This window comes from Fistularia commersonii, chromosome 27 (genome assembly GCF_037954325.1).
Source record: "Fistularia commersonii isolate RoL2024-O1a breed Wild chromosome 27, RoL_Fcom_v1.0, whole genome shotgun sequence".
Lineage (NCBI taxonomy): Eukaryota > Metazoa > Chordata > Actinopteri > Syngnathiformes > Fistulariidae > Fistularia > Fistularia commersonii.
In genome coordinates this window covers 14,508,659-14,522,772 of record NC_141310.1, presented here as the reverse complement: position 1 = coordinate 14,522,772, position 14,114 = coordinate 14,508,659, and the positions used below count along the sequence as shown (strand labels likewise).

At 52.7% G+C, this 14,114-nt stretch overlaps 1 protein-coding gene across 1 annotated transcript; it reads left to right on the top strand.

Annotated features, from left to right (window-relative positions):
* Positions 1-419: 419 nt before the first annotated feature.
* On the top strand, positions 420-13,394 carry cep89 (centrosomal protein 89). The gene is made up of 17 exons (XM_086174575.1): positions 420-427; positions 2,136-2,282; positions 3,261-3,426; positions 4,903-4,954; positions 5,174-5,281; positions 5,532-5,684; positions 6,298-6,437; positions 6,586-6,636; positions 6,721-6,804; positions 7,128-7,231; positions 7,442-7,557; positions 7,775-7,955; positions 8,369-8,536; positions 8,800-8,941; positions 9,382-9,471; positions 11,238-11,386; positions 12,138-13,394. The coding sequence occupies exons 1-17, from the start codon at positions 420-422 to the stop codon at positions 12,322-12,324; spliced, it is 2,046 nt and encodes a 681-aa protein (XP_086030701.1). The 3' UTR covers positions 12,325-13,394.
* Positions 13,395-14,114: the final 720 nt, after the last annotated feature.

The window sequence follows — 14,114 nt, the reverse complement described above, 5'->3', positions numbered from 1 at the left end:
GAGGGTTGTGAATTTCCTTCTGCTGGCTGAGTGTGTGTGTGTGTGTGTGTGTGTACTTGCACACCCTGGCTTGGACTGCAATCAAACCTCATTCCACTCGTTCCCAACCTGCAAGGAGCCCCGCCTGCTGGAGGCCAGAACACACACACACACAGCAGGTGTATCGGAGGCCGGCTGTGGATCACATGATGGGCTAATCCTCCCTTGTGGAACCCGGAGGAACATGTGATTAACTTTTACCATCAGGCCTCTCTTCTTCTGAACCCCCAACAGACGTCCTTGCTGACTCCGCCGTCCTCATCCCTCCTGGGGTTCCACTGGGGTTCCACTGGGTCTCAAGTGAGCATCTCCTGGATGTGGTTGGGATCTGTTTTCAGCACAGCTGAATGAAAACATGTTTGGATTTGGGTATGAGGGGAATGGACGGGTATGGAGGGGTATGGGGTAGTACGGGGGGGGGGGGGAGTGTTTTGTTTTGTGAAGTCTCTTATCACCTCACTCTACTGTGACCACAGCAGGCTTATCTGTCACAGCAACCTCCTCTTTCCCACGGGGGGGGGGGGATCAGTGTAAATAATCAGTTATGCTGGAGTGGAGATGAAATGCTGAAGGACAAATAAATACCTGTCCTTTCCTTCAAAGGGCCCTTTGAGGAGAACGTTGCTTTCCTCTTGTCTCCTCATTACAATCGCATTTGAAGCATTTGCATTGTGATGTCGGTTCATCCAGAAGACAAATCAATGTGCTTGGGAAGACATTTTCTCTGAAAAATAATGTCTAATTCTGATGAGCCCTGATTGGCTGGCTGTCCCGGGCCGCGGGTTCTGCTGCCGAGACCCAGAACATTGTTTCAGTGTTTCTATTAGTTGCAGGATTCATGAAACTGGGCCAGAGAGACAGCATGTCTGGGGGCCTTTAGTTCTCGTAGGATTGACTTCATCCGCGGGGCCACGGCGCCCCCTGGTGGCCGAGGCTTACGCGCAGGCGCAGTGCTGAGCCGGGCCGTTGCTAGGTAAATGAAGCCGATCTCTGATTGGCCGGTGGTGCGGAAACCAGCCAATCAGCGCAACGCTTAATATGATGTGTCTCCTGGCGGAGAAGCGTCTGGATCCGAGTGGTTGGAGGCGGAAAGAGTTGGTCTGAATGTTTGGAGAAGAACCGGGCGGCTTCGAACCGGAAACCTCCGCCCGGGACCGCGGCGAGGAGAGGCAGAAGAAGAAGAAGGAGCAGAAGAAGGGGGAGAAGGAGGAGAAGGACTTCCCGCGAAGCTCCGTCCTGCTCCCCGAGGAGACATGAGGAGGCTCAGCTTCAGGAGGGAGAAGAGCCGCAGCTTCGTAGGTTCTACCGGCGGCGGTTCCTCCACAGACAGACGTCCGAGAGCGTCCTGTCGGGGATTCTAGCAGGGTGGGGCTTGGTGAGCTTCTTGGAGAACCTGACAGGGTCAGAAACCGAAGTAACCTCCTAAACCTCTCCAGAATCCCCACCAGAACAAATCTCGGCAGTTTTCTGGAGGGTCATCTCAAATTCCTGAGCTCAGCTTGATCATCTGCGTCGTCTGCTTCTTCACCATCATAACCATCACCCTGAGCATCTCCTCCAACTTCACTCTCTCCTTCATCCTCTCCCTCTCCACCTCTCCTCCAACTTCACCCTCTCCTTCCACCGGGGGTCTCCATGTCTTCACCCTCAGATGCTAACGGCTTGCTGCTGAAACCTGAGGAACCTTCTCCAGGACGGAGGTCCTTCCTGGAGAACCTTAATGCTGTGTGTGTCTGTGTCTGTGTCTGTGTGTGTGTGCGTGTGTGTGCGTGTGTGTGTGTAGAAGCACATAGCTCCTGGCCTGGTCCCAGCAGCCTCCATTGCCCCCAAAGCCGCTGTGCCTCGTACCCCGCCCCCCCGCAGCCCCGCCCCCTCACCTGAGAGACACAGGTACACACAGGCTCCGCCCACTGACGCCTCTCCTCCTGGGAATGTGTGTGTGTGTGTGTGTGTGTGTGTGTGTGTGTGTGTGTGTGTGACCGTGCATGCGTGAGTGCGTGTGTGCGTCAGATGTCTCTTTAGAATGATGAGTTGAAGTGAACAAAGGTGTGTGTGTGTGTGTGTGTGTGTGTGTGTGTCTGTGTCTGTGTGTCCAGGTCAGCCTTGGCGGCGGCCATCTTGTCGTCGTCTCTGACGGGCCAGACCTGGGCCCTCCCCCCCGCCCGGCCCAGATCCTTCTCGGAGACAGAGCGGTCCGAGTCCTTCTCGTCCGAGCCCGTCCTCGGCGCCGGCCCCCCGGGCAGGTGAGGTCCTCTGAGATCTTCGAGAGACGATAAGTCCTAAGGTTCCTCGAGCTTCGGTCCACCTGAAGGCCGCCCTAACCCTAAACCGACCCACCTGGAGGATCGTCTGAGATGAAGAAGCTTCTCAGAAGCTCCTCAGGTCCATTAAAGCTGTGGGTGCGGACTGTAGGTCAGATTCCCTCACCTTCGTCCCATCTGGTCCCCTAACGAGAATGTCCTGCCTGAAGAAACCGGGACTCGATCTCGATCGATGTCTGCAGGAGCTGCGGATTACAGAGGAGAATATCAGACGGTCTCGTCCGGCTGTCGGGAAGCTATGGTTCTTCCGGTGACGGCCTGTGGCTCCCAGACAATTTTGAGTTGAAAAAAAGAAAAGCAGTTTGGAAGTAATTTTAAAGTATTTGTGATATTTCTACACAAAACTATGTCATTTTAAAGTCGACAGAAATTAGTTTTGAAGATAAATTTCAGGGGTCACCCGTTGCTCGGGTTGGGAACCAATGGCTTCCTAGCACGTCCTGGTCGTTGTGAAGGTGAAGAAATCCATGTTATCAGATAGCCAACTAGTTTATCCGCGTCGACCCTCGTAACAGAAAAGATGGCGAAAAGAAAAAAAGACGATGGTTACCGTGCATTCGGGGCTGCGAGGACAAAGGATTTTGCATTTGGATCTGCGGTATGTCTGATATGCACTGATAAAATTGCATCGATGAAAGGGTCAAATATTAAGGGCCATGCAGCACCAGAAGTCGCATTAAAAGTAAGACATATTTAATTCATTATACGTTAAAAACACTATATGGTTGTAAATGAAATATATGTAGAAATATTTGGCTTTTATGGCTCTCCCAATCAAAAAGGTTCCTGACCCCTGGTCTAGTCTGTCTCCTCTGGTCCCTGACGCAGTGTCCATAACGACCGTCTGCCTGCAGTCGTCATGGATACGACCACCTAACCCCGGACTCTCCCCGTCCGCAGAGGCGGGCGGTCCGAGGAGGTCCTCTGCCGGCCGCCACTGTCGTCCCCCGAGAGCTCCGAGGAGGAGGAGGAGGAGGAGGATGGAGGCAATCATATCTACCAGAGTCTGGACAGTCAGGAGGAGCTCCCCCTGGAACCCCTCTACTCCCTGCCCATGAAGCCCGAGGTGAGCTTCTACTGTCGGTGACGCCTCTCTTCTTCTGGAAGGACCTCGTTCCCAAACACACCGGCACTTCGTACGTGTCCGTCAGGAGGTCAAGGATCACAGCAGCTACACTGCTCGTTTGGGTCAAATCACACAGATGTTTCTTTAACATCATCGAGATGTTACTTTACCATCAAAGAGGCATTACTTTAACATCATAGTTGTAACTTTAACATCAGAGATGTTACTTTACCATCGTAGTAGCGTTACTTGGGCATCAAAGAGGTGTTCCTCTTAACATCACAGATGTTACTTTACCATCAAAGAGGCGTTACTTTAACATCACAGATGTTACTTTTCCATCGTAGTAGCGTTACTTTAACATTAAAGAGGTGTTCCTCTTAACATCACAGATGTTACTTTACCATCGTAGTAGCGTTACTTGAACATCAAAGAGGTGTTCCTCTTAACATCACAGATGTTACTTTACCATCAAAGAGGCGTTACTTTAACATCACAGATGTTACTTTACCATCGTAGTAGCGTTACTTTAACATTAAAGAGGTGTTCCTCTTAACATCAGAGATGTTACTTTACCATCGTAGTAGCGTTACTTGAACATCAAAGAGGTGTTCCTCTTAACATCACAGATGTTACTTTACCATCAAAGAGGCGTTACTTTAACATCACAGATGTTACTTTACCATCGTAGTAGCGTTACTTGAACATCAAAGAGGTGTTCCTCTTAACATCACAGATGTTACTTTACCATCAAAGTTGTAACTTTAACATCACAGATGTTACTGTACCATCATAAAGATGTTACTTTACCATCAAACAGTCGTTACTTTACCATCATAGAGATGTTATTTTAACATCACCGAGACATTATCGTAACATGGAAGAGGCCTTTCTTTAACATCACCGGAACTTTGCTTTCTAGTCACTGAGCCGTTGTTTGGCTGTCAGATGTTAGTTGATCCCCAGAGGCTGGGCTCAACAGGGAGAGCCAACCCTCTTCATGAAGGCTGATGTCGGAAGGAGAGGATTCTCCTCACAGAATCGGCGTTCTCACTTAGGTTGCCTGAAGGTTGCAGGTCTAATCCCAGGAGGCCGTCCATCAGGTCCTCGGGGCTCCTCTTATCACTGTTGAATCTTCACAGGTTCTGGAGCTTCAGCTGGCTGTTCTACCACCTAACAGAACTAGAACCAGAACTAAAGACCAGCTGGTGCAATTTTTGAATTCCAGTAATCTTCCAATCTTGAGTCCACAGGAACCCGGGTCCCTCAGGGTGAAAATCATCATGTCCTTTGGTCATGTGACGGCACCGTGTCTTTAGATCTGCTCCAGATCTGCTGACCTCCTCGGGTCTGGTTCCGCCTCACACTCCCCTCCTCAGGGTTGTGGTGATGTTAAAGTCACCGGTCTCTGCAGGAGAACCCTGAGAAGGTGTAGAACCCGACTGACCTGCTGTCTGCCCATGTTCTGCCTTCCAGAGCAGCTCGCTTCGGTCCGAGTCCCGGTCAGGCAGGAGGACACCATCTCCAGGTAGGAGATCCTAGCACGCGCTGTGGTCATTGTTCTTCTGTGACCTCTAAGGTTCCTCAGGAGAGCCAGGAGAGCTCTGTGGATAGAAGCTGTGAGCAAAGAGGAGCACAGCGAGCAGAGCAGAGGACCTCCTCACGGTGTCTGGATGTCTGCAGGAGCATCCTCTGATGCTTCAAGAGCCCTCTTCTTACAAACCTCTCCGTGTTCTTGGCTTCTCAGAACGGACGGAGGTCAGCGACGCCCAGCCTCCTGAACCCTGCACCTGCAGCATTACCTCCAAGACCAGCATGAAGAAGATCTCGAGGGGTCGGAGAGAGGAGGTTCCAGGTGGGTGGAACCAGAGAACCAGCACAAACGCACACACACAGTAAGTATGTCATGGAGTGACACTGAAGATCACCTTCAGCATTCCATCCATGAAGATGGAAATGAAGATACTGCTGCTGGAGGCTTTCCAGTAGACCCCTGTAGGTCATCCTCTGGTCTTCCCCAGGCCGGCTCTCCTTGTGGCTGGAGAAGCAACCATCTCCAGAATCAGATCGTCCGGGATAAGCGATATTTCTGCTCGCCCTTTCAGATGATCCAGCGGGCAGGTCCTGGGAAAGCGAGCGCCCTGCTCGCAGGGAGACCGACTCCGAGGACAGGCAGAGTCGTCTGGAGGACAGGCTGCAGCGCCTAGAGAGGAGCTTCAACCACAGCAAGGCCTCCTCCTTCTCCAGACCCAGCCCAGGTACCAGGGAGGAGGAGGGAAGAGATGGGGTAGAGATGGAGATGAAGACAGAGATGGAGGAGGAAGTGGGGGGTGGAGGAGGGATGGAGGTGGAGGAGATGGAGGGTGTAGAGGAGGCTGGGCTGACCTGCTGGACCTCCGCCAGCAGGGGGGCACAAAGGGAGGGCTGAAGGACATGGGTGGAGAAAGGCAGGTGAGGAGGTCCTCGCCTGGTGGCCAGAAGGACAGAACTGTGAAGGCAGTTTGTTACATTACATTACATTCCAGTCATTTAGCAGACGCTTCTTTCCAAAGAGACTTACAAAAACTGCAATTCAGTCACCGAAGAGCCAAAGTATCTCAGAAGTCACCGCTCTACCAAATAGCCGACTCAGAACCATATGCATCCAGACATACATTCATTTTTTAGTTTTTTTAGGGGGGGGGGGGGTCTAAGTGCGATTAGTGGGGTGGAGCTTGGTGAAGAGGTCTGTTTTCAGCTCACGGTTGTTGTTGGTCCAAGGTCAGCCTGCAGACCACATCCTCTCCCGCTTCAGTCCCTCTCTTCTCAAACCCTCTGCTCCATCAAACACCAGCCGTGGAGCTGAGCTGCTGGTGTCCATCTTCTCTGCAGCAGGAGCCGAGCTGCAGAACCTCAGGCAGCAGGCCCAGGAGCTGGTGGACGAGAACCACGGCCTCAAGCTGACGGTCCATCGTCTCAGCGTGGAGCTGAGCTGCTACCAGGCGCGCTTCAGGCAGCTCTCCAAGCAAGAGGTGTGTGTGTGTGTGTGTTTGTGTGTTTGTGTGTGTGTGTGTGTGTGTGCGTGTGTGTGTGCGTGCGTGTGCGCGCGCGTACGTGCGTGCGAGAGATCGAAGGGTTAAACCAACCTGTCCATCAGCCATGTCCCTGCATCTTCTCCAGATGTCCAGGGTTGGTGGTCTACCTAAGACGGGTTCTCCTCCTCCCTGGCTGGTCAGTGCTCGGGTTCCTCTCCTACTTTCCCCCAGGTTCTGCTCAGATGTCCTCCTCTGACCGTGTCTTTTTGTCTCCTCCCAGCTGGACATGAAGTATCTGTCTCCACTGGTCCTGGCCTACGAAGACAGGATGAAGGAGAAAGACGAACTCTTGCAAGCCACACAGGTAATCTGGGATGGCCAGGGAGTCACCGAGTCCATTTACTGGTGCTTCTGCAGTTTGTCCAGCTTGTCAGATGATGTGTTGGACCTTCTCTCCTGCACTACCTTGACTAGATTGTAATCCCACCCCGTCAGGTGGAGGATTAACCTCCTCCATGTCAGACCTTCTGGTCTGGATGGGATTATTGGGTCTGTCTCTGGATTGTACTGCAATCAGATGGTCACCAAACCAGAGCAGTCTTTCTATAGATAGGATCTTCTCGCCGGGTGTCTGGGAGCGGGGCCATCTACACAGGTTCCTCCTTGATCATTGTCCTTCTGCTGCAGGAAGAGGTGAAGAGGCTGCGTCTCCAGACCCAGGAGGTCATCAGGGAGAACGAGAAGCTCCACCGGGAGGCTGTCGAGAGCGGTGGAGACGTCCAGGAGCAGAAGTAAGTAAGATGTCACCTTCTGGCAGCTCCTCCTCAAAGGCTCTCTTCTGATGGAGTCTTGTCAGAGAAGACTTCTCAATAATCATAAATATAGCTCCCTGGTTCCTCCATGTGCCTCATCCAGAAAGAGCCCCTCAATGTACCATCTTCATGCCTCGTGGTCCTCCTCGGTGAGAGGACACGGCCTCATCTCCCTCCTTGTCTCTGCAGCCTCCAGCTCCATCAGCAGGCCCGTCTGGTTCTGCAGGAGAACCAGGTTCTGATGGACCAGCTGGAGGAGCATCAGCTCAGAGCGGAAGCTGACCGCAGCAGACACCAGACAGAAGGTACGGCACAGCGTCTTGTTCCTGGTGGAGGGCGGTGAGAAGCTCTGGTCTTCTCCTGCCTGCTAGCTAGCTTAGCCTTTAGTAAGCATTAGCCTCACACGCAGCACAGCTCTCCTCAATCCACTCTGTCATTCTTCTTCAAGCTGTGGAGTGATGATGTAACAATGACAAACACACACACACACACACACACACACACACACACACACACACACAGTGTCCAAACTGTCAAAGCAGCTGATGCTGCTGGAGGTGGAGCAGCAGGGCCTCCAGGAGGAGCTGCAGGAGAGCCAGAAGGAGGTGCAGCAGGTCCTGAAGGAGCTGCAGAGCGTCCAGGCCCGCCTGAAGGACTCTGTCACATTCGAAGAGCACTGCAGCATCACCGGCAAGCTCAGACGGTACCTTCTTGTTGGACTAGATACCTCCTCCTCTTACTAGATACCTTCTCATTTGACAACGTTCCTTCTTGTGTGACGAAATGCCTCCTTTTCTGACTAGATACCTCCTTCTCTAACTAGATACTTTCCCCACTTACTAGTTTCCTAGATACCTTCTCATTTGACTAGACACCTTCTTGTGCAACTAGATATCTCCTCCTCTGACCAGACACCTTCTCGTCTGGAAGCAAAGCCCTCACCCTCACCCTCACTCTAACCCGCCGCTGGTAGACCTTTATCGATCTCTGACAGACTGGACGAGATCGGAGAAGCCCCAGATGTTCTTAGTCTCCGTGTAGAAGGTTCCACGCGTTCCCTCTGGAGACCCGGCCGTGGGCTCTCAAAGCGTGGTGTGATGTTCTCTGGGCCGGCAGGCGTGCGGAGCAGCAGCAGAGCAGGAGCAAGAGCCAGGCGGAGGAGCTGAGGCTCCGGGTGGCCGTCCTACAGGAGGAGACCCGGCTCCTGGCGCTGGCCGGGGACGGAGCAGCGAGCGGCGCCCGCCGTCTGGAGGCGGAGCTGGAGCTCAGCAGGCGGGACAGCAGGTGCCTTCGCATCACACCGCCGACGTCCACCCGAAGCTTCGGGTCGTCCCTCCCGAGCTCGGAGCTTGCCGTGGTCACAGAGGAGACGCTCGAGCTCCTCCAGGTGGTAGGACCTGGGCCGTTGCAAGCCCTCCTTCGTTAGGTCCTCCCTGGAGCTCCAGAGTCACTGGGAGCTGATCTGCCGTTCCAGATCTGCTGTCCTCCACAGAGGCTGTCAGATGAAGCGGCGCCGGTGACGTGTTGTCTCCTTGTTCCTCCTCCAGGAAGCTGGAGCAGAAGGCCTGTGTGCTGAAGCAGCAGAGGGACCAGGCGGCGCTCAGGGAGGAGAAGACCCGCCGGCACCTGGAGAACGTCATGGCCGTGGCCGACCTGGTCTCCAAGGAGCGTGACCAGCTACTGCACATGGTTGGTTCTGCACATGTTCTCCTGTCTGCTCCTCGGGGCATCGCCTCGACGTTCTGGCGGGAACATTAGGCCGACGGAGCAGATGGAGGTCTGGCCGCTGTCATACATGAAGGGACAAGCAGATGTTTGCAGGACCAGGATGGAGAGGGTTCCTCCACCGCGACTGTGCTGCCTGAACCAGGCAGATTTTGAGGAGCTGCCAGAGTAAACACCCGTACGAAGCTGCTGGAGTCCAGGACACTTTATGGGCTGAGAATCTGCTTCTGATGTCTGATCGTCTTCTGCTTGTTGGAGGATGTGTCACCGTGGTGTTGATATTTGAAGCTTCTCCATCTCATTGTCCTTCTCTTTTGTTGACCCTTCCCGTGATCCTCTTGTGTCCACGCCCTCCTTCCCCTCCCAGATGGGTAACCCCTGGTTTCCCCCCTTTTCCCTCTCAGGCTTTGGTGCTCCAGCAGGAGAAGCAGGGATCCATCAGCAGGGTCCTGAAGACCACACTGCGCTTCGGGAAACTGCAGGAGGAGGTGAAAGTGAGTCGCTTGTTCCTCTTTTTAATGTGGGAAGGTTCCTTCAGAGGGGGGTAGGGTTGGAGGGAGAACTATGGAGAACTATGGAGAACCATGGAGAACCATGGAGAACCATGGTGAACCATGGAGAAGATGCACAATGTGCACAGATTCAATAGAACAATCAGAATCAACCAGGAAGCCCCAGAAGATCACTGAAGGCAATGTTCTCTGGCTGCCGTCACCTCCTCGGGCAGGCCATGGACCCCGGCTTGGCTCACATATGGATGCAGACGTTGATGTCGACGTGACGCCGAGGGACCTTCCTCAAGGACAGGAGCTCTGGACCCCAAACCTCACCACCTCACCTCTTTGTCCTGTGGATACATCTGCTGTGTCGGAGGTCTCATGGATGAGTTATGAAGTTGTAAATGGGCTTTCAGGACTGTGTTTTCACCAATTATCTTAGTCCCACTGCCCATCGCAGATAATGTCTGAGGGCTTCTCTTCTTCTACTTTATCTTCTTCTTATTTGAGTTGACCTTCAGTTTCAAAGATGGCCCCCTGCTGAGCCCAGCTGGCTAATCGACCGCTGCCATAGCAGCAAGGAAGCGCTTTGGGGGTGGTCTCCTACATGGATGTGGAGGTCATAGTCTCCTACATGCATGTGGAGGCCATAGTCTCCTACATGCATGTGGAGGTCTTGGTCTCCTGCATGGATGCTGATGAGCTGCTGTGTCATGGGGAGAAGACCATCTGGAGACCTCCAGCAGTAAAGTAGGAGCAGCTGTAGGGAAAAGAAGTAATCCTCCGTTTATTCCAGTGACCTGGGTCTTTTGGAGGAGGCCATGGGGCCCAAGGTTGGAGAAGGGGACCTGGTGAATCTAATGAAGATGAAGATGGAGAAGAAAAATCTCACGTTAACCTACAGGTTCAGGTTTATCACTGATTTCTCAGGTTTAATATCACCTCCTGATTTGTTCCTCCTGACCTGCCAATCACTGATCAGGGATCAGATCCTGGACCACCGTCCACCACGAGGCCCGCAACACATCTTCTCATCAGAACCAACAGCCACGGCCAGCTGAGGAGGACCTCCTCCGCAGTGAACCTGACCGACCCGATGTTCTGGCCTCCATCAGAGGGCTGAAGGTTCCTGGTGGACCTTCACAACAACCGCAACCATGAACATTTGGATGAAGCACCGTTTGAACATCATGTCATCATGTGCCTTTCTTCAGTTGCACACGTCCAGCTAGCAGTCCTGGAGCTTCTCACGTCCAGCTAGCGGTCCTGGAGCTTCTCACGTCCCGTTAGCAGAGCTGGAGCTTCTCACGTCCAGCTAGCGGAGCTGGAGCTTCTCATGTCCAGCTTTTTGTGCTGCAGTCCTGTAATTCCCTGTGTCTTTGCAGTGATTGGTGTCACAGGTCTTTGTCTCCACTAGAAGGTGCTGTGAGGTCTACAGAGTAGACCAGAGTGAGGGGGGATGAAAGCTCTCCAAGCCTCATGGCACTGGTTTGAGGACTCGGGGTCACAGGTGGTGAAAGACGGTGTGGACTCGAGGCGGGGTGAAATGATGAGCGATCCCCCCGGTTTACCTTCATCTTACGCTGGACGTGGGGTATCTCCTGTCCATGGCTCCATCTCTTCTCCATCAAACCTGCAGGAAGTCCTTTCTTCCTCACCGATCACCACAATTTGACAAATTGTTTTCTGTCCTTTTGATTACAGTCACTCATTGGCGCCTTGTTTGTGTGTGTGTGTGTGTGTGTGTGTGTGTCTTTGCGCAGGTGTACCGCAGGAAGGCGTCCAGCCGGCTGGCGGCGCTGGAGGAGGCGGCGGAGGGAAGGACGGCCTCCTACCAGAGGGAGATCTTTCACCTGCAGAAGCTGCTGTCGGACAGACTGGAGGCTGAGGAGAAGATGCTGCAGTCCACACGGTGGGGGTAGAATGAGGAAGATGAGAGGAGGGGGGGGGCAGAAGGAGATGAAGACCAGCCGTCAGTTTGAAGGTTCCTGTCTTTGACCGGGTTCGATGAGGCGCAGGGGGCGGGGCTTAACCTGTCAGCTGCCAATCATCCACCCTTTCATCCTCTTCCACACCTGCAGACCTCTTAGTCTGCATCAACAAACACTTGTGGACCCCAGATGGAGAACAGAGGGAGAACCCAGACAGTAAAGACTTCCTCAGGGACTCGGCGTCCCCTGCTGGTCTTCGGTTCGGTTCCACACGGTTTGAGGTTCTTCTGAGAGCAAGGAACCCGACGTTCCACCGAACTGGTGCCACAGATTAGAAACACCGGGCAGAGGCTCCCCCAGAAGGTACTGGAGCCACGAGAAACTAGAGATCTCGATCTCAGGGTTGATGACCAACTCCCCTGGACGGCTGGAAGGGAACCCTCTTCTCCCGGGTTCCTGTTCCCTTCCAGATGGTCCCAGAACCTCCTTTTGTCCCCAGAAATCAAGAAAGGTCAGGCGCCGATGCTCTCCGGGCCTGCGCCGTCTGGAGGAGCCCGAGGAGGTCTGAAGTCGGACAATAGAACCCTAAAAACATCCAAACCAAACTCAGGGAACCTAGGAGACGGAGAACTTAGCAGCTCTAGGGAATGAGATCCCTGAGAATGAAGAAGCAAAAGAACACCGAGAAGGTTGTATGAACCTTTAGCTCGGTGTGTCTCTTCTGGTCTGCAGGGACGTGGAGGAGGAGCTGGAGCTGGTCTGGCGGACGGCGAAGAGGGAGAACCTCCAGATGAAGGAGACCCTGCTGGACTCGGGCCTGGTGGGAAAGGTGTCCGCCGGGGGCGGCAGAAGATCCCTGGTGCAACCCGAGGAGGGCGAGGAGGAGGACATGAAGTCTGGACCAGACCTCTGCTGCTGAGACCATTTTTACCTGTTTAGTTACATATATTACATTGAATTACATAGTTATTTATCAGTTCGTCCATCCATCTGTTGATCTGTTGATCTACCCAATATATTTGAAGGGATGGATGGATGGATGGATGGATGGATGGGTGGATGGATGGATGGATGGATGATGGGTGGATGGATGGATGGATGATGGATGGACAGATGGATGGATGATGGGTGGAATGCTGAGCTTGTCTTTTCACCTGGTTTCTTCTCGCTTCTTTTCTTCATTTTATTTTTGGTTCCTTTTTTTTTCTCTCCAAACCTTCAAAGACATGAGTCAGTGAAACATCAAAGGCTTTGGATGAGATCAATGGGCTTCTTCAGAGCCGATGGGATCTTTGATTGGTGATCAGAGGGTGGAGGTGGACCTTTGAGCCCGGTCCCCGTCCTGGAAGGTTCTTGTATGTCTGGGTTAGTTTCCATGGAGCTGCCGAGGGTTTCTGTGATGAGATGAAGTTCCTGTTTGAGAGTAACCAGCTGTTTGGAGACGACTCCTGAGAATAACGCTCGGGCTCTTCTGAGGGAATCAGGAGGACGTTCTCTCTTCAGCTCTGAGCTGCAGCAGCTTCGTCTTCCTCATCCTTTGTCTGCTTCGTCCCGCATCTTCCTCATTCCTCACCCCTCGTCTTCCTCGAACCTCGTCTCCCTCGTCGTGAGTCTTCTTCGGAAGTGGAGTGTTGGGAGGAGGAGGCCACAATGACTCTCCTGCGACACCATCAGGCCTGACCTGTTCCTCACCTCATCTACAACCTTCTTCAGAACAAGGACGTCTGAAGATCAGGTTCTCGCTGACATTAGAAAAGACATGAAAGGAAGAAACAGAGCCTGTTTTCATGTTGACTTGTAATGATTAAATACACATTTGAATGACATGATGTTTGTCCACAATCTGACCTTTAGAACACACACGTATTTATTCACTCATTGGATGGACATCATCAGTGTCTACACACACACACACACACACACACACACACATCTGAATTAGATCATGTTTGCAATGGAAACAATTTCAAAATAAAAGTTTATTTTTTATTATCATTTTACTTTTGTGGAAGAAAAGTCACCGGTGTTATTTCCTGCTTTGTGGGAGGGGTGTGTGTGTGTGTGTGTGTGTATGAGAGTGTGTGTGTATGTGTGCTAACCTTTGAGCTCCTTTTAAAAGCTCATGGAGTGAGGAAGAAGAAGCAGAAGCCACTTCTCTTTGTTTCAGTCTGGAGGAGGGTCTCATCCGTCTCCTTGAGAATATCCAGGGAACGTCCAGAGAACGTCAGGGGAACATCAGGGGGAACGTCCAGAGAACGTCAGGGGAACATCAGGGGGAACGTCCAGAGAACGTCAGGGGAACATCAGGGGAAGGTCCAGAGAACGTCAGCGGAACGTCCAGAGAACATCAGGGGAACATCAGGGGAACGTCCAGAGAAGGTCGACTGTCAGTCAATCCGAGGTTCTCTGTTGGTTTTCAGCTCTAGTTGAGGACCACGACATTCACTGCAAACTTCTGCCCGTCTGTGTGTGTGTGTGTGTGTGAGACTGTGACTGTGACTGTGAGTGTGTGTGTTTGTGTGTCTGACTGTGCGTGTATGTGTGTGTTTGTGTGTCTGACTGTGCGTGTATGTGTGTGTGTGCGTGTGTGTGTGTCTGCATGTGTATGTGTGTGTGTGTCTGCATGTGTGTGTGTGTGCGTGTGCGTGTGTGTGTGTGTGTGTGCGTGTGTGTGTCTGCATGTGTGTGTGTGCCAAATGGTATGTTGTT